Genomic DNA, 21314 nt, shown 5'->3' on the forward strand with positions numbered 1-21314 from the left:
TACTGTTATCACTTCCGGACGAGTACATTCGTCAGAACGCAAAATACTGCCACTTCTTTATGACGAGTATACTCGTCTCAACACAAAATACTGTCATCGCTTCGCGACGAATATATTCGTCATAATACAAAATACTGTCATCACTTCACGACGAGTATATTCGTCATAACTCAAAGTACTGCCACTTCTTCATGACGAGTATACTCGTCAGAGACAGCTGGCCGTGTAGCTGTCCGAAGCTACAAGTTGCTGCGATAAACCGTTCAGAGGGACAAGAAGAATCGATCTCGATTGAAAATTTTAATCAACTGAGAATATCGAGCAATGGAGAAGTCTAACGAGAATCCAGGAAATGCAATACGGCGAGGCGACAAAGGAATGAAACTAGCCGACACCTGGTCAGAATGAAATGGAAGGTAGCGTTACGTGACTCGCAATAGGAAATAGCGGCCAAGAGGTCGTGCGTATTGGCCGATCACGAACGATAGGTGATCGCACGTGACACAACACAGGTGCGCGCAACCTGTTGTGTGCGGAGAGGCTGATCGATTTATACGGCGTCAAATTAGTCGCGGTGAGGGGCCGCTGTAATTTCAGATTCTACGACGCGTACGGTATCCGTGCGCTTGGTAACAAGAGAAACCAGACTAAGTAACGATCGGACCTGAATATTTCATAGTTCGTATGAAATTGAGCGAGATACATCGACGAACGGAAGGATCACCTGGTAAAAGGAAACATCCCATTGGAATCGTTCGATCACGCCTAGCGAATAAAGCAGCTGACGACCGGCTTCCTCGCAACAATATCGGCAGCCTCGTTTTCGTATTTGTCGGTCGCGAAAATTATGCGAGCTTCTGTGACAAGGGCTGGGGCGCGACAGGCAGAACGAGTTTGAACGTGGCGGAGATCTTCGACGAGGGTGGAAACACGTGCCGGTGATGATGAAAGTGGTGTAAGTCGTCAGTGGGGAGAAAGTTTCTTAAAATATTTAGAGATAAAGAGATAGACAGCCAATGCGAGTGGTTCGAAGTTATAGAAACAGCGAATATTCTGATGCAGCAACCTGTTCTCTTCTTTTCTCTAAGTAAACTTTCAGTTTCGTTGAAAGATTTGTATCGTTCGTTGGTAATAATATCTATTGGGTTGGCAACTAAGTGACTGCGGATTTGGTCATTAGGTAGTAATGATAAGATTTGCAATCACTTAGTTGCCAAGCTAATAATATTAATAACTTGCAATCAGGATGACGTAAAGTGCGTTACGACGTACACATAGTGTACGATATTTCAGAAAGAATACTTTCTACGTCTTTCCTATTTATAATTTTTAATTTCTCCAATTGCACGAACGATAATACCGAAAATAGATATATTCGAACAGCTGTTAAAGGTAGAAAATGATAGAAAAAAGAAAGGTTCTAATCTGGCAGTCCCTTGGGATATTTGCGCGAAGTATGCGAGGAAGGGACCATGAATTTCCCGTGCGATGCGAGGAAATTGCATTCCCCTTGCTCTTTGCTGTTCGAACGTCGTAGACGAGAGGCTGTACGCGATGAACGACGACGAATTTTCTCTGATTTTTTTGCAGGAACGGCTTCTATTGAGCGTGTTGCCACGCCACGTAGCCATGGAGATGAAGGCAGACATCGCAGGGAAGCCGAAAGATACCATGTTTCACAAAATTTACATTCAAAGGCACGAGAACGTCAGGTGAGTACCGCCTCGAGTATCCAAACGCGAAGATAAAAAAAGAAAGAAGAAGAACTATCTCAGAGATTTAGCATTGCTATAAAGTTCAGGTTGATCGTGATTGACGATAGTTTTTGTACAGTTTGACTGCCTTTCGGACATTTAAGTCGATGAAATTAGACTTGAACGTTTGGAGGTTTGAGATAGTTCGGTCAGAGGTTTGAGACTTTCTGTTTGAAGGTTTGAAAGCTTCTGTTTGAAGGTTTGAGAGTTTTTGTTTCAAGGCTTGAGAGCTTCTGTTTCAAGGCTTGAGAGCTTCTGTTTCCAGGTCTGAGAGCTTTTGTTTCAAGGTTTGAGAGCTTCTGTTTGAAGGTTTGAAAACTTCTGTTTCAAGGTTTGAGAGTTTCTGTTTCAAGGTTTGAGAGCTTTTGTTTCGAGGTTTGAGAGCTTCTGTTTCGAGGTTTGAGAGCTTCTGTTTCAAGGTCTGAGAGCTTTTATTTGAAGGTTTGAGAGCTTTTGTTTCATGGTTTGAGAGCTTCTATTTGAAGGTTTGAGAGCTTTTTCTCGGAGGTTTGAGACTTCTTGTCTGAAAGATTAAGATATTCAAATAGAAATTTGGTCAATTTTCCCGTAAGGTTGGTAACTGAAGTCTTCGTAAATAATACTACGTACAATTTGCCGAGTTTAAATCCTTCTTTTCAAAGGAGCAAGTTTGTTTAAAGTACGATACTAACTAAATGTATTCCATTACAAATTCATCGAATTCAATTAGTTTTTCCAAGGCAAGGGATTCTTTCTGTAAGAATTAACCATATTCTACCGCGACGTTCTTCTTCTTTAAAAGAAACCTATTTACAGACCTCATTCATATTCTACTGCATAATAAACAGACCACTGTATTCATTGCGTAATAATTTACCATAAAAATCCACCAAATAGCGTTTCCTATTCAAAAAGGGAAAACATGTCTGACCAAATCGATCACATTCTACTATACGGCGCTCAGCTCATTGCACGTTTACCCGTCGACTATTTAAAATAAGACTTGTACCAAGCTAGTTCCTTCATCCATAGAAAGACGTCTGTCTCTGGAAACCAATTACACTGCACTATATATTAGACCGATTGTATTAACATCTCAGACGTTTCAATCAAAAATTTACCGAAACCTAATTCCTTTTGCCAAAGGAGGAAAAGCCTGTCTGCTTAAACCACTCTTCTTCTACTGTGTAGTATACAGACAATGCAGTATCCGCTCCTGAGTCATTGAAAATAGAAATCTACCGAAACCAATTCCTTGGAAACTCTTCGAAAGAAAGACAATTATCAGTCCAAATCAATCCTATTCTACCGTACAATCTATTATATGTTACACAATTAACCGCGTTACACAAAATCCCATGTAATGCAGTTAATTCGTCACTGTTGGATTGGCAAATAAGTGGTTGCGGATTTTGTCAATACCACCTAATGACAAAATCCGTAATCACTTAGTTACCAACCCAGTATGTTTGTTCGTTGCACGGTAGAAAGTTGCAATCGGTGATTCGACAGTAACGCGTTAACAATTATGATCGACATAGAGCAAAATCAAGTTTACAATACGACTCAACGAATCAGTGTTAAGCACCGTACAAATTTGTAAGAGAAAGTCAAGATTCTTTGTTTTTCTTTATTAGCACCTTGCGAGATTTACACAGTTTACACATCTGCAAGTAACGTTGCTAATTGTACATCGTATACCTCCATAACTCGAAGATTTTTACCTCTTAATTCGAGGTTCCACCGTATATGCGTTATATTTTCCAATATATATATATATAGCTATATTTATATATAAAAATTCGCGTAATACGACAGGCTACTGTATCAGATTGCTAATAAAATATGTGAAAATTAATAGACACGCGTATCTGACTGAATAATTCTGGCACGGTGTATTCAGTGAGGCGAAACAGCTGAGCATCCAACTCTATTATACACCAGGCTGACACACGCGTCTATTATACGTTACGGTAACGCGTATCTGCCACTCGAGGCTCGTTAAGTCGCACGACATCTACTACCCTTACGAATTCCAATTAACATGCTGATATAATAACGACTAGAATATAATACCGAAGAATATATAATATTGCATTTGTTCTATTTTCTAGCATTCTGTTCGCCGATATCTGCGGGTTTACTTCGTTGTCGGATCAGTGCACTGCCGAGGAAGTCGTCAGGCTGTTGAATAAACTGTTTGCCTGGTTAGTCTATTTTATATTTATTTTGAATATTTTTCTATTTTTCCTATGCTATGTATTTTTCTTTTGTATTAGAATTTCATTAATCAATAATTTACTAAAATTTTGTATCATGGCTACTCGTCATATTTTTTCGTTATTTCGTTAAACAATTATACGAGTTGTTGATTTTACATTAGAACGTTTCGATCGAAACTTTGCTTCAGTTTTCTTTGGAAGTTGAAGATTTATTCTAATTAATGGACGAATCATTCGCATGGAAATTCTGTAATCTGTTTGTTACGTTAGCTTCGACACGCTGGCGGCTGAGCACCATTGTCTTCGAATCAAACTACTCGGCGACTGCTATTACTGTGTCTCTGGACTTCCGGAACCGAGACCAGATCACGCTCGTTGTTGCGTGGAAATGGGTTTGGACATGATTAGCGCCATTACGTGAGTCTTTTGTCATATTAATTGCTATACGTGCATCCGATTTTTTTTATAGCTTTAATCACTGACCTATCGCACGAGCCTCGTTGCTTCACCCTTTTCATCAACTTAACACGTTCATCGCTAATTTTCCCTCTGCAAAGCGCTAACCAAAATCACTTCTACTTCAATCGACACTGTTAACGAATTAGCAATGAAAATCCTTTCTCTGTGGTGTTGGCAACTAAGCGAGTGCGGATTTTGTCAATACCACCTAATGCCAAAATCTGCAATCACTTAGTTGCCAAGCCAATTTCAAATTGCAATTAAACGTTGCCACTTTACCGACCAACAGCATACGCACGTTCGACCGGCAGCTCAGGCGCGGATTCTCCCTGGCGCCGGCTCTGTTTCGGTTTACACTCTCCAATACCATTCTTTTCGTCCATCGCGAACGGACAGTTTTGCAAATTGCTATAAAACCGTGGCAGCTTACGAAGCAACGCGATTGACGCGACTGAGCAAGGTACCTTAGTACTAAATAGCAAATTACTGCTCGAATAATGAGAAAGATTGTCGGCGATAAAAACCGATTAATCGGCTATCAGTCGGTAAGCGTGGGCGATAAAAAACCGATTAATCGGCTATCGGTCGGTAAAGTGTTGAGAAAAATTGCCGATACAAATTATCAAGAAAATTATAAATAGATGGGAAAAATAGATGTTTGGGAAGATTGTTAATAAATCGTTGAGAGAATTTATCGTGCAATGAAATGCAATTAAACCTTCGGGAAAAGCTTGCGTCTCTTACGAAACGCTCGCTGTACATCCTTCGAAATATCTGTGCGCCGCGTTTGATTTTATAAGGAAAATAGATAGAATACGAGCTTCTTTTGAGAGCTCCGTTCTGAAAAGAATTTACGATTTGTTTCGTTATAAATCGTCATTATAGAATCCTCGAGAGTGACCACGTTCGTTTCCTACGGCCACCACCATTCCGAATAACCTTTTATTCTCCAAGGAAATCATTCCTTTGACAAGGCTGGATGTTTTTCAGTCTCATAACGAGAATCCACGTCTCGACAGTCTACGGTCTACTTTGACTCGTTTGCTCTGTTTCCGGCTCTTACAACGCTCTCTCTAACCTGCTTCTTCTGCCCCGCCATTTCTTCTATCATACGACGGAAACGCTATTAAACGATAATTCTGCGAAAATGCAAGCTACCCGTGTAATTTGAAACTACCTGTAGTCACGAGATTAAGAAATACAAGGAAAGCTCTGTTTAGTTTCAACGAGGATCTCTGATCGTACGTTCAACGTCCGAGGAATTTTTCAAACACCCTGTATGTCGTAATTTGCCATCGTGTCTTTGTCATCGTATCTATCATAATTATTACCATCATATCTACGCTTAATCCACATGCAGGAAAAATGAAGTCCATAAGCGGAATTACAATCGCAGCTGAGAGAAAGAAACGTAACTAACTTTTCACTTGCAACGAGCTTCCAACGGGATCTGACTTTCGAGAATTTTTTAAGCAGCCTACATACCGCGATTTCTCACTGAAAATTAACTCGTTTCTCACTGTAAACGCAATTCTATTCGCTGACTTTTTTTTACATTAAACCAACTTTCACTGACATGCTGGTCTAGACTGGAGGACTTTTGAAACACCTTGTACATAGTATAACTTATTCATATTTTTACATAAATAATTTCAAAGAAACAATCCATCCTCTGTAATTACAATCGTTTGTGACTAGCAGTAACAGACCGTAGTTCTCCATTCTAGAGAAGTCACAACTTTTTGAACACTCTATATATGTATTGGGTTGGCAACCAAGTGATTGCGGATTTTGTCATTAGGTGGTACTGGCAAAATCCGCAATCACTTAGTTGCCAACCCAATACAACGGACTGCACAGGAGTAGGCAGGCTAAACACAAGCGTAGAGAAGTATTTTAAGAGATAGAAGATCGGAACTGGTGAAGGAATCGTTAAGGAAGATGTGATTAAAAAGATAAAGAAAAGAGAAGATACCAGAGATTAAAAGGTGCAACAAGCAGGCAATTAGCGACAGGGTCGTTGGCGGATATAATAGTCTTTGAGTAGCAGCGGCTTGTAACGTAGACAATTAGTGTGCAGTAACCAGATTAAGAGTAGCATAAAGAGTATAGCACGGAAGGATGAGTGATAAGATCGGACCAGGAAGGATGTGATTAGAAAAATTGCAAACCGAGTGGTATTTCTTGGCCGCGAGTGTCTTTAAAACGAGACAAATTGCATGAATTAAATTTTTTACAATATGCGTGAATCAGATAACACTCTCAGAGAAATAGCGCTCAAATATATATATACACAATATTTTGCAAAAATAAAATGTTATCATGTAGTATATTTTAACCCGCGATATTTTATTTTGAAAGAACCAACGGAAATCCGATTATCGCGATGATATTCTCGATATACTTGACGATAAACTTTTCCAGTTTATATCGAGAGGTTGGTGCGGTGAACGTGAACATGAGAGTGGGGATACACACAGGCAGAGTTCATTGCGGGGTCCTTGGCTTGAGGAAGTGGCAGTTCGACGTCTGGAGCAACGACGTCACCCTGGCCAACTACATGGAAAGCGGCGGAATACCGGGGCAAGTTTCTCTCCTATTCTCTTTTTCCCTCGGCGACGAAATTTCCAAGCGACCATTGGGAAACCAATTTCCATTGGGGAAGAACGTTGTCTTACATCATCGACTTACTATTATTTTCCTATTGTATGCTTTGAATAATAAAAATACTCCGGTGGCGTCCTGAGCGAAACATGTGATTTCCGCGTGGCAGTCAAAGTGTTAATGGACACCTGAGTATGATGATCTCTAGTATGATTTTAATATAATTAAAATCGACAATTCAATTGCTAATGATGTTAATTAATAACGTGGCAATCGTATATGGGTTAACAACGTAAAAATCCGTTCGAAGAAGCTGATAGACAGAAAGTTGTGATTTATTTTTCAAAAACCTCGATCGATGAACTGTAGCGTGGTGTTGGAAATGACGAGCTGCGATTATTTCTGTACAGACGAGTGCACATCACGAAAGAAACACTGGACTGTCTTGATGGCGTTTACGAAGTGGAAGAGGGTCATGGGGGTGAGAGAAACGCGTATCTGAAGGAGCACGATATCAAAACCTACCTAATTGTCCCCGGAGACACGTATAAGGGTAACTTACCCTCGTCCGGGCTGAGGAAAGGTTTGCCAGCGAATGGCAACGTGTCGAAAGAGATGAGAGTGATGGGACACGGTTCGCAACACGGCAAACAGAACAAGTAACTGGTTCATTCTTCCTTTTACGTTTTCTCCTTATGAAAATAATTTTAGACCAACGCGCGTGGATTTTCCTAAACTTCGTACATTCCGAAATCGTAAGTTTCTTCGGAATACGAATCTTTAATAAGAAAGTTAACTCTTTTCTATTTTATCATATTAAATAAATATCATTATTTATTTATTTGTTATTTTTTAAATATTAAATAATATATTTCTACGGATCGTGTGAAATGATCGATCGTACGATATAATTTCCAGGGGTCGGGGTATCGAAAGAAAAATTTTCGAGACTTAAGTCGCGACGAATGTTTGATTTATGAATTTTCAGTTTTCCAATGTAAGAAGTTTCTCTTGTACGGACCTTTCTGTATCGGTTATTAATCCTGCGACAGATTAGGGTTTGGCGAGACGACCGAGGCGAAAAAGGACCCGGAGGACGAGGTGAACGAGTACCTGATGAGGGCAATCGACGCCAGGAGCATAGATCGATTAAGAGCGGAGTATTGTACGCCCTTTGTCCTAACTTTTCGTCTGCCCGACGTCGAAGGGAAGGTAAATGCAAATTCTTGTCCCCTTCCTGTTTATTTCAAAGATTCCTATTAATTTATAATTCCTGAAATAATTTATCTTTCCTCTAAAAGACTCTCGATAATTTACTGCCGTAAGATCGTGCAATGATTAATAATCGGCTAATAAATTACGCCATTTTGTGTTCGTCTTTGGCTTCCTTTTATTCTTTCATTATTATTGTCATTATTTTTTAACACGTTCACACTAGCGCTGCTATTTTATTTCTGTGCTCGTATTCGTGTTTGTAACAAGTTTATAGCATCGAATGGTTATTTGTTTAAATAAATCCTACTTTTTTCAATTAATGTACGTTAAATTTCCATTATTTAAACGTTTTTTGCTGGTACGCACCGTCCGATGGAACGTTCGAGCGTGAGCCACCGGTGGTACACGCCGTCTAATGGGAGACTCGAGCGTGAGCCACCGGTGGTACACGCCGTCTAATGGGAGACTCGAGCGTGAGCCACCGGTGGTACACGCCGTCTAATGGGAGACTCGAGCGTGAGCCACCGGTGGTACACGCCGTCTAATGGGAGACTCGAGCGTGAGCCACCGGTGGTACACGCCGTCTAATGGGAGACTCGAGCGTGAGCCACCGGTGGTACACGCCGTCTAATGGGAGACTCGAGCGTGAGCCACCGGTGGTACACGCCGTCTAATGGGAGACTCGAGCGTGAGCCACCGGTGGTACACGCCGTCTAATGGGAGACTCGAGCGTGAGCCACCGGTGGTACACGCCGTCTAATGGGAGACTCGAGCGTGAGCCACCGGTGGTACACGCCGTCTAATGGGAGACTCGAGCGTGAGCCACCGGTGGTACACGCCGTCTAATGGGAGACTCGAGCGTGAGCCACCGGTGGTACACGCCGTCTAATGGGAGACTCGAGCGTGAGCCACCGGTGGTACACGCCGTCTAATGGGAGACTCGAGCGTGAGCCACCGGTGGTACACGCCGTCTAATGGGAGACTCGAGCGTGAGCCACCGGTGGTACACGCCGTCTAATGGGAGACTCGAGCGTGAGCCACCGGTGGTACACGCCGTCTAATGGGAGACTCGAGCGTGAGCCACCGGTGGTACACGCCGTCTAATGGGAGACTCGAGCGTGAGCCACCGGTGGTACACGCCGTCTAATGGGAGACTCGAGCGTGAGCCACCGGTGGTACACGCCGTCTAATGGGAGACTCGAGCGTGAGCCACCGGTGGTACACGCCGTCTAATGGGAGACTCGAGCGTGAGCCACCGGTGGTACACGCCGTCTAATGGGAGACTCGAGCGTGAGCCACCGGTGGTACACGCCGTCTAATGGGAGACTCGAGCGTGAGCCACCGGTGGTACACGCCGTCTAATGGGAGACTCGAGCGTGAGCCACCGGTGGTACACGCCGTCTAATGGGAGACTCGAGCGTGAGCCACCGGTGGTACACGCCGTCTAATGGGAGACTCGAGCGTGAGCCACCGGTGGCGCACGTCGCTCGTACTTAAATCAAAGTGACCTAATCTACTGTTGTTTAAACGGAATAACATTCGAGAGTTTTGTTCGTAAGAAAACTGAGAAAGTGTTATGTATCCGCGAAGATTTCGAAGAAGAAGAAACTATTTATTCGTAAACCATTTGTTGCAGTATTCGCGCGAAAGGGACAGAATGCTCTCGGCATATTTCGTGTGCTCCGGCTTCGTCTACATGGTCGTCGTGATTGCTATAGCGATCACTCTACGAGGGTAACTCTGTCGTTCTGTTAATTAAACTGTCGATCAACTAGGCTTTGTCCAAATGTCGCTTTGCCTCATATCGAAAGCCAATAATTTTCAAAAGTTTGTAACGCGATCGGGATTTCGGTAAATTCCATTTTATTTCGATTCTACTGAAATTCAACAAGGACGTACGTAAATCGAAACGTATTTCCGTACAAACTATATTCCCAAATTTTTCGGTTCCATGTCGCTGCTACGTTTTGGACAGCTAGAAGATCGAACATGGTTTCTGTTGATATAGTTCGTCAGGAATAGGATAATAGCAGTTAGAAAAATATATAACAGTTAGAAATGAGAAAGGTTGTGTAGAAGGACCGATATTGGTTTCAGTTACGATTCTACCATCTGTTATCGTATCGGTCCTGTATCCGCGTATTTCGAAGTGCTTCTATATCGACAGAAACGGTTCTATTGACCGAGCAAAAGTGAAGCCTCCAGAGGCTTTCATAACGGTTACGAAATTGAATCATTTTTCAGGAGCGGATACTTTTACACTTGTGTGACAGTGAGCACGTTGATCATCGCCACGATCAATGGGATACTACTGGCAGAGAAGAACGAGGTGAGGCTTTCGCTCAGACTATCGTCCTTCTCCGCTATCTGCGAGGAAAAGAATTCTTCGAACGAATTTGAGGAATCGCGTTGCAACGTGCATCGCGAGCAAATCGATCGCGTTCGCTCTTTGGAATCTTGCCACTTCCTCTTGACCTTGAATTCGTGGCGTGATTCCAGGTCACAATGCCGAGGTCGTTAATCGTGTCTCGTACATACGTCGCCGGCGATTACATAATTCGCGGTATTTGTCCCGTACACGCGACGAAAAATTTCGACGAAAGAAGGAAAATCATTGAGAAAATTTCTATGGAATTTCGCTGGCACGGTACTCTCGAAATATTACGCGTTCCACGATTACTTCCAGGCATTGGATTGGCAACTAAGTGATCGCGGATTTTGTCATTAACGCCTAATGACAAAATCCGCAATCACTTAGTTTCCAGTTCAATAGAATGAAAAATATGACAAAAACGAACGATAGGTTGCACTATTAGGTTTCCTACAAATTTTCAGTGACAGTATTTTCCAAATTTCGTTGGAGAATTTTTATCAAAAAAAAAAAAAAAAATATTACAAATTAAAGAATACTAGAGTTTTGTAACCAAACGAGAACGATTTATTTCGACGATAATACACCGTTTCAGAGATTTTCCAGCCAATCTATTCAAAAGAGAATAAGACTATAACCGAAGACTCGAAGAGATGAAATCTTTCAACTACGTAGACGATGTACGTTGAAATTCTGTTTCTTTAGAGAGTGCCACGGTGTCTGCGAGATTTTGCGGTGCACGTGTTCGAGAATCGTGGAGTCGCTCAGGTGTTAGCTACGTGTGTCGTGTTCCTCACTTTCGCCACAGCTTTATCACCGTTGGTAAGCTCACGTTATTACACTACTACACACTATACGTTCTAACATTATGCTAGTGCTCCAAGATAATACAGATCGCTGTACTACAGACATTTGTTGATGTATGTTTATTACTCGCAAGCAGTTTCTTAGTAACGAAAACACAGATAAATCTGTTCACATTATCTCTTCTTTAGGTTCTTCCACCTAAACCAAGAGAAAGGTTTTAGATATCGATGAATGATAGCCGTCTATTGAGATGCGTATAATTTTACGTGCTACACTGGATTAGCTGCGTGGTAGTGATACATGTGTGTGCATATGAGTGTGTGCAAGTATGTGTGTGCGCGTCTCGAAAACAAAGGAACGTAAACTGTTCAGTCAGTTAACAGTCTGGTATGGAAGAAGATGAGACAAAGGAAGTGCTGAAACGCGTGTGTCACGCAAACTCGAGGATTACATGATAAAAACAAGGTTAAACCGAAGCACAACTATTAACTTCCTTTTTTTATTAAACTCTATTTTTGCGCTTAATAGTCGCAATCGAGTGTACACTGACGCGTATGTATAAATCAAGTACGCGACTGGTCTAAGGATAGAAACCGGTAAACATATGTCGACTATTCTAAGGATACAGAATAAATGAAGTTTTACCGACGATACTGTGTCTGAGGAAAGCTAGGGGTGGCTGTGTCTCAGGACACGGCACCATCGGATTTCTTGATGACAATTTTGGTTAGGAAAGCGAGGGCAGTAGACACCGCTTCCGATTGGATAATAAGAAGGTTGCTGGACCAGGAAGGGTTTTAGCCGCCCTCCAGAGAAACTTGATAACGAAAGATACCGAACGTGAAGGAAAACCAACTTTCCCGTGTCAGCCAGTAGCAAACAATAAATGTAAAGGTGCACTTAAAACGAAAGATACTCGTTTGGTCGTTGAAGGACCGTAACTATGAAAATGCCAAGACCCATGGTGGGCCCTTAAGACCATTGAGGGTACGCACCAAAGAAGCGTAGACATCTGGCTACCATGTTGCCCTCGGTGTGCGCCCTGGTCTCTGATGTGGATCGATGTTACACGTGCTAGCGTATCGATGAATATCCTTGAAATCGTTTATCAAATAAATATATAACTATTTTAAGATGAATTCTAAGCGGGAACTTAGTGTTCCTATAGCAATATTTCGGCAATCGAGATGCAAAATTATCAACACCATCTAATAATTTGCTTACGATATACCTTGAGCAAGTAGCCTATTTGTTAACAGACTGTAAATATCGAACGCTATATTGCTGAATGTCGTTCGTTGTTTAGCTTCGTCTGTATTGCCTATCACGTAGTGACATGGACGTACAGTGTAGAGAAATCTACTGTAATATCAACGATTGCAGGCATTCCAGTAGCTCGGTATAGTATTGTCTGAAAGCTGGTGTAATTCCTCAAAATCCGACAGAATCTCGCGCACCGTATTATTAGGAGAAAATTCATGAGAGTGGCTATCGATCATCATTTAATACTAGGTATATATAATGAAATAGATAGCTATAGCCATCATCCATCATCGACGAATCTATAAATCCATTGATCTGGCAGAGAATATGAACGACATTGGCCTACGATCTCATTAGAATTCCATTTTTCCTCCACTACTTGTCAGATAGAAAACTATTAAAACACGTATAGAGTATTAACGGTATTATGAAACTAAGAGAACTCTACAAGTTTCTTTTCTATTTTACAGGTAGAACTTTTATACAAACTACTGATAAAACTGTAATACTATTGCCGTGCCTATAGGAATGAAAGTTTTTAGATGATTAGCAACATATCATGGATGTAAAATAAATTTTAATATTACATTTATTTGGTCAATCGGTTTTATTTTAATATTCACAATTGGAGGATTAACAGGAGTAATACTATCTAATTCATCGGTTGATATTATCTTACATGATACATACTATGTTTCATTATGTTTTATCTATAGGAGCAATTTTTACAATCATTACGATATTAATTCGTTGATATCCATTAGTTACTGGATTAATATTAAATAAAAAATGATTAAAAATTCAATTTAATTCAATAATAGCTATACCTCGACGATATTCAGATTATCCTGATTTAATTTCTTCTGTTGGAGCTATAATTTCTATAAATAGAATACTATTCTTAATTTTGATTATTTTTGAAAGATTAATCGTTTAGTTGCCAACCCGACAGAAGCTATTTGCACAAAGTTGTGTCACGTACAATTCATCAGCGAACGACTCGAGAAATGAAAGTTCTATCGAAACGTACATTTCGTCAAGGTGATATTAGAAAACATTTGGAACATTACGATTAGATTCGTAAGTATATATAGTACGAATATGTAAAGACGCGATGATACCAAACTTGGTGAAACCAAGGTCAAGCGTAGCGGAAACCATACGTCGTTCCTCGACTCCTGCACGCCAAATAATTCAGCAAACACGGTAAGAGGCTGATTTAAAAATAGCTGGAGATATATTTGGAGCTTGTTCGAGATAGACCTTTTATGGCAACAGTTTTAAATTTGGAACGTGGGTGGCAAAAATTGCCAAGCAGCTAAATATAAAAATACATGTTAGTGGACGAGTGCAGGGAAACGTTGGAAAAGCCAGTTTCTAATCGAAAGGACAATTAAAAGTACACAGCATAGGACAATCGATGGATGATTTTGCATTTTACATGGTTCGGTTTCATTTTCACCGATCGTTCGATCGAGAAAGAGGAACTTTTTAGGAGGAAAAAATTGGAAACGCGATGGAAACCGATTGATTTGTTTTTCGATTGCAGGTAACGCTGGAAGATGGTCACGTGTGTGGGAACGTGACGTCTTCATTGACCGAGTGGCCAGATAATTCAAGCGTAACGTTCCAGAGTATCGACACGCCCGTCGATGTTTGCTATTACACTGTCTTTGCTGACGTAAGTAACTGTGATCGATTCGATGTGCCCAGCCGCGAAGCTCCACCTTGAATTAACTCGGGATTAACCGGAAACGCGATGGCTGCTACTTGTGTGCAACTCAGACCGCGTTCCCAAGCTACGTCAAAATCGTTTCCATGCACATGCACGCGATTCGATGACTCTGTGCTTTAATCTAACTTCACTTTACACGAGTTTACACTAATGAAGTTTGTATGGATCTTCAAAGATAATTGCACGAGTCTAAATCAAGCTTGCTCTGACCTAATCCTAGTGAAACTGTACCATCAATCGAAGGCGAAATGAGCTATTTATTCGGTTTGCTGATTGATGCAAGCTGGTTAATTCGAGCGGGACAACATTCTTAAATCGAAGACAAAATGAGTCGAGCCTAGGATTATTTAAACTTAACTTTGTTTGAGATCTTCAGCTCAGCCGTACCGATTCAAACCTAGTTAAATTAAACCGAATTATGTGAAGCCTAGCTATACAAATCGGGTCAAACTGAGTCGAACGTAGTCAATTCGAATCAAACTGAGTCAAACCTAGCTAATTCGAATCAAACTGAGTCAAACCCAGCTGAAGTCGAGCCAAGGTGACCCAAACTTAGGCAAGTTGAGTCAAACTGAGTCAAACCCAGTTAAAGTCGAGCCAAACTGAATCAAACGCAGCTAAAGTCGAGCCAAACTGAATCAAACGCAGCTAAACTCGAGCCAAACTGAGTGAAACCCAGCTAAAGTCGAGCCAAACTGAGCCAAACCCAGCTAAAGTCGAGCCAAAGTGACTCAAACCTAGACAAGTTGAGCCAAACGCAGTCAAACCTAGCTAATTCCAAACCAAAGCGAGTCAAAGCTAGCTAAATCAAGTAAATGAGTCAAACCTAGCGAAGAGAAGTCGAAACGAGTCAAATCTGATTGAGCCAGGTTGTAATTTAAAACGCCTATTATTGCTATTCCTGTATCGGTGGCCCTATTATCCCTAGATTTCTGCATCTATACGTAATAACACATTAATTTCGTATGATATATGTTGCAGCTTTTCCCGGTACTAGTGATGCTAGTTATGATAACCTGCGCTGTCTATCAGATTTTAACATCGGTGTTCAAAGTAGCTATACTAAGCCTAGTAGTCGCTTGCTATTTATCCATCAGCATCTACGAAGCCATACACGAAAGAGATGTAGAATTGACTGGAAGATGGTTAGCAGGTGTTCTGGTGATTTTCTTTATGACGTGTCTCATTGCTCATTCCCAACACACAGAAGCTACTTACAGGTAATACCTTTCATTCGCAATAAAATTAATACTCAGACCCATTAACAAGTAACGGTTTCATCGTAATCTTACGAATACGATCATTTCTCTAAATTTGGTTGAATTTTCTGGAAAGCTCACAAATTGAAATAAAATGCCAACATTCCTGCCAATCGCTATTTCTTCGAATTGGGAAAAATGACGAATGAAAAATGTTGGTAAATGCAGGTTGGACTTCTTATGGAAGTTGCAAGCAACCGAGGAGAAAGAAGAAATGGAGCACCTGAAAGCCTACAACCAAAAGCTGCTGGCCAACATACTTCCGGAACACGTGGCTGCCCACTTCTTATCTACGGTTAATTCAGACGTAAGAACGTTAACAATCTATAATATTTATACAAAAGAAATCGTATAAATTTTATCGGGCGATAATTAGGATTCGCGAAGACCAACGAAATCTATGACTTCCTCTATCGTAATTATAGTAAACTATGGAACTAATATCTCTGCTACTGAAGACACCTCGTATCTGCCACTTAATAGAAACTAGAAAAACAAGCGTTGAAAATCTCAACTCTGATAGTTAAACGAACTGTATTCAATTTCATAGTGGGAAATTGGGTGTCCCCATATTTTTAATTGGATCGCGACTCTTCTCTGCCCGTCAGCTTATCAACATTCTTCCGTGTAATTAACGATTGCAGGAATTGTACCACGAGCAGTGCGACTTCGTTTGCATAATGTTCGCCTCGATACCTAACTTTTCCGAGTTTTACGTGGAGCTCGAGGCGAATAACGAGGGCGTCGAGTGTCTCAGGCTGTTGAACGAGATCATCGCCGATTTCGACGAGCTTCTAGCTGAAGAGCCGTACAAATACATCGAGAAGATCAAGAGCACTGGTGCCACGTACATGGCTGCATCCGGTGAGAACCTACACCACCAGCTATCCTTTTCTTTTTTTTTTTTTTTTGTACACCTCTCCTCTACCCGATTACACTATTCAACGAGGCACTGATTAAAATTCGCAACGTCGTATCTCCTGTGTTTCTCTTCCTTTCTCCTATTGCTACATATTTTTTAATGCCAACAGAGGACCAGCTTTATCTTTTTCATGGAACAAATTACGTATTTTCCGTGTCACAGGCTACCAGTCTGTTCTATACTGTTTTTTTTCTTTTATTTTTTTGCTTATATTTTCGAATCTCTTCGGCAAATCTTTCGCGACCTAGTTTCTTGTATCGTTTGTTTCGTTTTTCGAAAATTCTGAATTCTTCGTGATGAAACATTGGGAAACATTTTGCAAGTTTTTTTTTTCTACGGAAGAATTGGGTATTTTTTAAAGAGATCACATTTTCTCATTGCCGAATATTCAGTGATTCAAAGTATATGCTACGTTACTGGTAATGTACTGCGTTAAATCTGTGCAAGCGTCTCGTTGTAAATCTTTTTATCGGAAGAATTCGAGCATTTTCCTGGCAATTTATTTTAAGAGAAAAGAGAGGCCCGGCAATTTTTAATCTTCTAAGAGAATTTTCCTTTGTACTCTTTCGGTAGGATTAACGAAGAACACCTGCGACATGAAAGATTACAAACACGTAACCGCGATGGCAGACTACGCGCTCAGGATACGCGAACAGCTGGCGTCTGTTAACGAACACAGCTTTAACAACTTCCGGTTGCGTGTGGGCATCAATATTGGACCGGTAACGTCGATCAATTTCGCACTAGCTGTACGACTAAACACTCAGCAAAATTCTATAAACTTCAACAGAACATGAGTATTAGACAAACTCCCTGAAATTCCTCTACTCCGAAATAAACTTCAAATCTCCTACATTCTAAAAATTTGCTAACCTCGACGAACCAATTTTTGAAACTGTCCTAGTGAACAATAAAACGTGGTAAATATTGGGTTGGCAACTAAGTGATTGCGGATTTTTTCGGTTCCACCTAATGATAAAATCCGCAATTACTTAGTTGCCAATCCAATATATCCAAACCAAAAATCGAATATTAAAAAAAAAATGAAACTCCATTAAACAAATGTTCGAACCTATTCTGATATACGGTGAACCGGATTCCAAAATTAAATTTCCACAAAAGAAAAGTCCCAGTAAACAAACTTTTCCTCCTTTCCTTGTATACGATAGAAGTTAAAAAAAAAAGAAAGAAAAAAAACATTTGAAAAACGGGTACAGAGTAAAAATCAAATTTGCCCGGGAAGAAATCCCAGTGGATGATATATTTTTTTTGAACTTGTTCCAATGTAGGTCGTCGCCGGGGTGATAGGCGCCCGAAAGCCGCAGTACGATATTTGGGGTAACGCGGTAAATGTGGCCTCGAGGATGGAGTCTACAGGCGTGTTGGATGGGATTCAGGTCACCCAGGAAGTTCGCGACATCCTAATCGCCAAAGGATATCCGCTCACCTGTCGTGGTACCATTCAGGTGAAAGGCAAGGGTAGCATGGTCACTTATTTCCTGGATGGTCCTCGTGAGCCAATCAAGGCCAGCAATATCTACAGCAATAGCAACGAGGAGAAAATCAGCTCTGTGACGAATGGTAATTTCGATGGACCTGTCTCGCCTACCGTCGACGTCTGAACCATCTTTTTATCTCGTACGGTCCATAGGGACCGAGAGAGAATTTCTGCAACGAGAACAACATTTTTCTGTAGGGGAAAAAATATTCCTATTTTCCGGATGTGCGAAGAATTTTCGAACGGCGACAAATGACGGTAAATGAGAAAAGTATACGCTGTCTTTTGGGTGACGTAATCAGCTTCTGGATTCAGCTTTGTAATATCTTTGCTGAAGCAAAAGAAAAAAAAATTTGAGGAAAGAAAGAAATCCAAAAGCAAATAAAGAAAATGCAAAATTACGCGCAGGAAATCAAACGAACTCTCAGAGGAAATTCAAAGAAATCAAAATTCAAAGGAATTTAGCTTTTTAACGAAAACACGATCGAACGATAGTTGTGGCAACGTTGCAAGGAGAAATCATGTTTATAGACACGAGACAGACAGACGATAATAATCGTTTCCTATATCGGTCCGTGTTCTTTCTCCGATCGATAGAAGCAAGGCAAATTCATTGGAAATATAAATAATATCGTGTCTGAAGTGGAAGACGAGAGGAGAGATCAAGATCCTATGCATAGTATTTTTCCAAACAGTCGATTCATCTGTACACTACTTAACCGTTAGAAGATTCAAAGAGGAGAAGTTGGAATGCAGTTTGGAAACTTGGATTCCAGCGGAGGGATAGAAAGGAGGAACATTGACATTGGAACTACTTAACCCGTCGGAAAAAATGTATCTTTTTGTCGTTAATATTGGGCTGGCAACTAAGTGGTTGCGGATTTTGCCATTAGGGGGCATTGACATAATCCGCAATCACTTAGTTGCCAACCCAATAGAAACAGGCAAGTGTTTTTTCAAGGACATCGATATTCCTCGCAAAGTCTTGAACTTCTTTTTCTTTAACACTCTGTATATATCGCGTTATCGTTATTTTCATGGTATTTAAAGATATGGTATTTAGAGGTTGGCAATTCTGATGTTAAATTATTTCGCTGTCCGTTTGCCTGTCCTACGATCCACCGACTACCGTCCCCAATGACGACGAGAATCGATTTCTAAGATTCGTCGAGTAGTTGCGAGTGGAACACGCAGGCGGGAAATCGTGTAAGCTCAAACTAACTTCCACTATGTATCTCACCAATACAGCGCGCTATATACAATAGCATCGTTATAGCGCGTATCGTACTTAAACCCTATCTCGCTATTCTCTCTGATTAGCTGCTTCGATTGCATTCTAATCCGGGGAATATGATCCTTCTAAGTTGTCAGCCATATCAATTTACAGGCTCTGGGATCAAGTAACTAATTCAGTGGTCAAATATCGTAATGGAGATGTATATCTGCAGAATAGAATCGCTCGAGTACTGAGAATCGTGCACGATTCGACGAATTGCTTTTCTAAGAGGATTGTAATTTAGAAAATTGCTTCTCCAAAGGGAAGACGTTATGAAAGTATAATTTGACAAATTTCTCTTCTTTTTTGTCTTGTTTTTTTTATTTAAAATACGTGGACGCATTAGTGGATAAGATCTGTAGAAATTTATTTAGAGAGCTATAATTCTGCTTGCGTTCGATTTGAATAAATTTTCAAGTAACTTTTCAATTTCCCAATTTTCTAATTTTCAAACGATCCCACAATCGATTGTCCTGGTTTTCGAATAGCCCGCGCTCCAGCTTTCCACTCCGACGTACCAAGAAAAATATAATCTTCGATATCCAGTTACCAGAAAATCACGTCGATCTATTCGAGCGATATTTGACCAAGTAAAAGAACGCGATCGCACATTCGAAGCTGGTAATTTGATATCTGGCTGTCAGCTCGTTACGCCCTTTCTTCTAGTCAATACACGAAAGATTAATAGGAGACGCTCGATACAACGAAACCGTGGCTGGGTTCTTCGTACTGAAATTTCGTTGGAAAAAAAAACAGAACGAGATGGGACCACGGCAAGTCTCTACGAACGAGTTCACGGCGAAGACGAACGAAAGAAAGAAAGAAAAAAGAGAAAGAAATCTACTCGAAGAAAAGAGAAAAAAAGACTCACTATTTTTACATTTCTCTTTTTTTAACTCTAATTCATCGACAAGATTAATCGTCGATTAATGAGTTTTTTAATCACGTGTAAAGATCATCTTCTATATATATACCTATACATATATATACATAGAATATATATTTAAAAATATATATATATATATATTCTGAAAATATTTTAGATAAGAGAATACACGCGTTTCTGCACAGTGTAATTTGGTCTGATAGTAGATAGTGTTTATCGACTAAACAATGCCGCGTATGGTTGCACTAACGATACCTTCTAAGCAACCGCAACTGTGTTCTATAAGTCAATAACGTGTTACTACAGAATTCTTTTGTAATTTTCTGTTCATTCGGTGAGAAATGTAGTAATACGATTTTTTATCCTTCTCGATAAAATGGCAAATATTTTATTGAAAATATTTCCAATACAGAACGTAGTACTACGTTTATCGAGATTTTACGTTTATTGAAAGATTTGTAGCTGTCGCAGAGCGGATTCTCACACTTAGCACAGTTCCACGTAATACTGTTCGAAGCTTTCGGGTGGAAACTCAAAAGGAACTTTTCCAACGTTTCGCCAGCATTGCGGCTGACAGCGACGTGCCAGGACACGAACACGATTCACTGCGTTTTTAAACTGCGAAGCAGCTGGTAAAAGAAATTTCTTTTCGACTCGGTTTCTACCAGAGAACCTCGAACCGTGTCGTGTTCGTACTCCTGCGAGTGTTAAGCGTGATCAAGATTTAACATTTCAAATTTTGTAATAATTCCAAATTTCTTAATTTTCGACTTTTATCATTTTTCAATTTTTTAACTCAACTTCTCCAATTTCTTCAAGCTACCGAGTCTTCTGATTTTTAAATCTCCAAAGTCTCAAATTTCCTTACTAATTTTATTGCTCTCCGCATTTCTATACTCGCTAAAAAAGAAAAAAAAAAAAACGTATTACTACGTTCGTATATGTTTAGCTACGTATTTTCATTTCAGTTAGGAAACCGTTAAATAATCTACAGACGTGAAATTTCCTAAGCGATCTAAATGCCTAAACTATTCTTTATTTTGTATCACCGTACGATACTTTGA

The 21314-nt window shown here is 40.4% G+C and overlaps 1 protein-coding gene across 3 annotated transcripts in view; it reads left to right on the plus strand.

Moving 5' to 3' along the window:
* LOC100747315 (adenylate cyclase type 6) overlaps window positions 1-18440 on the plus strand; it is a 91641-nt gene extending 73201 nt beyond the window's left edge. For 2 of the 3 annotated variants that reach the window (XM_033318675.1, XM_033318674.1), the window contains exons 9-23: window positions 1591-1712; window positions 3848-3940; window positions 4226-4372; window positions 6839-6997; window positions 7429-7677; window positions 8071-8230; window positions 9870-9967; window positions 10478-10562; window positions 11310-11426; window positions 14224-14355; window positions 15391-15629; window positions 15837-15975; window positions 16313-16532; window positions 17164-17312; window positions 17880-18212. In XM_033318675.1, the coding sequence (XP_033174566.1) occupies window positions 1591-1712; window positions 3848-3940; window positions 4226-4372; window positions 6839-6997; window positions 7429-7677; window positions 8071-8230; window positions 9870-9967; window positions 10478-10562; window positions 11310-11426; window positions 14224-14355; window positions 15391-15629; window positions 15837-15975; window positions 16313-16532; window positions 17164-17312; window positions 17880-18212 (2442 nt within the window). Of the gene's footprint in view, window positions 1-1590; window positions 1713-3847; window positions 3941-4225; window positions 4373-6838; window positions 6998-7428; window positions 7678-8070; window positions 8231-9869; window positions 9968-10477; window positions 10563-11309; window positions 11427-14223; window positions 14356-15390; window positions 15630-15836; window positions 15976-16312; window positions 16533-17163; window positions 17313-17879 lie in introns of all 3 variants that reach the window. The other variant, XM_003486327.4, reaches the window with a different exon arrangement.
* Window positions 18441-21314: the final 2874 nt, after the last annotated feature.

This window comes from Bombus impatiens, unplaced genomic scaffold, assembly GCF_000188095.3.
Source record: "Bombus impatiens unplaced genomic scaffold, BIMP_2.2 scf_0107, whole genome shotgun sequence".
Classification (NCBI taxonomy): Eukaryota; Metazoa; Arthropoda; class Insecta; order Hymenoptera; family Apidae; genus Bombus; species Bombus impatiens.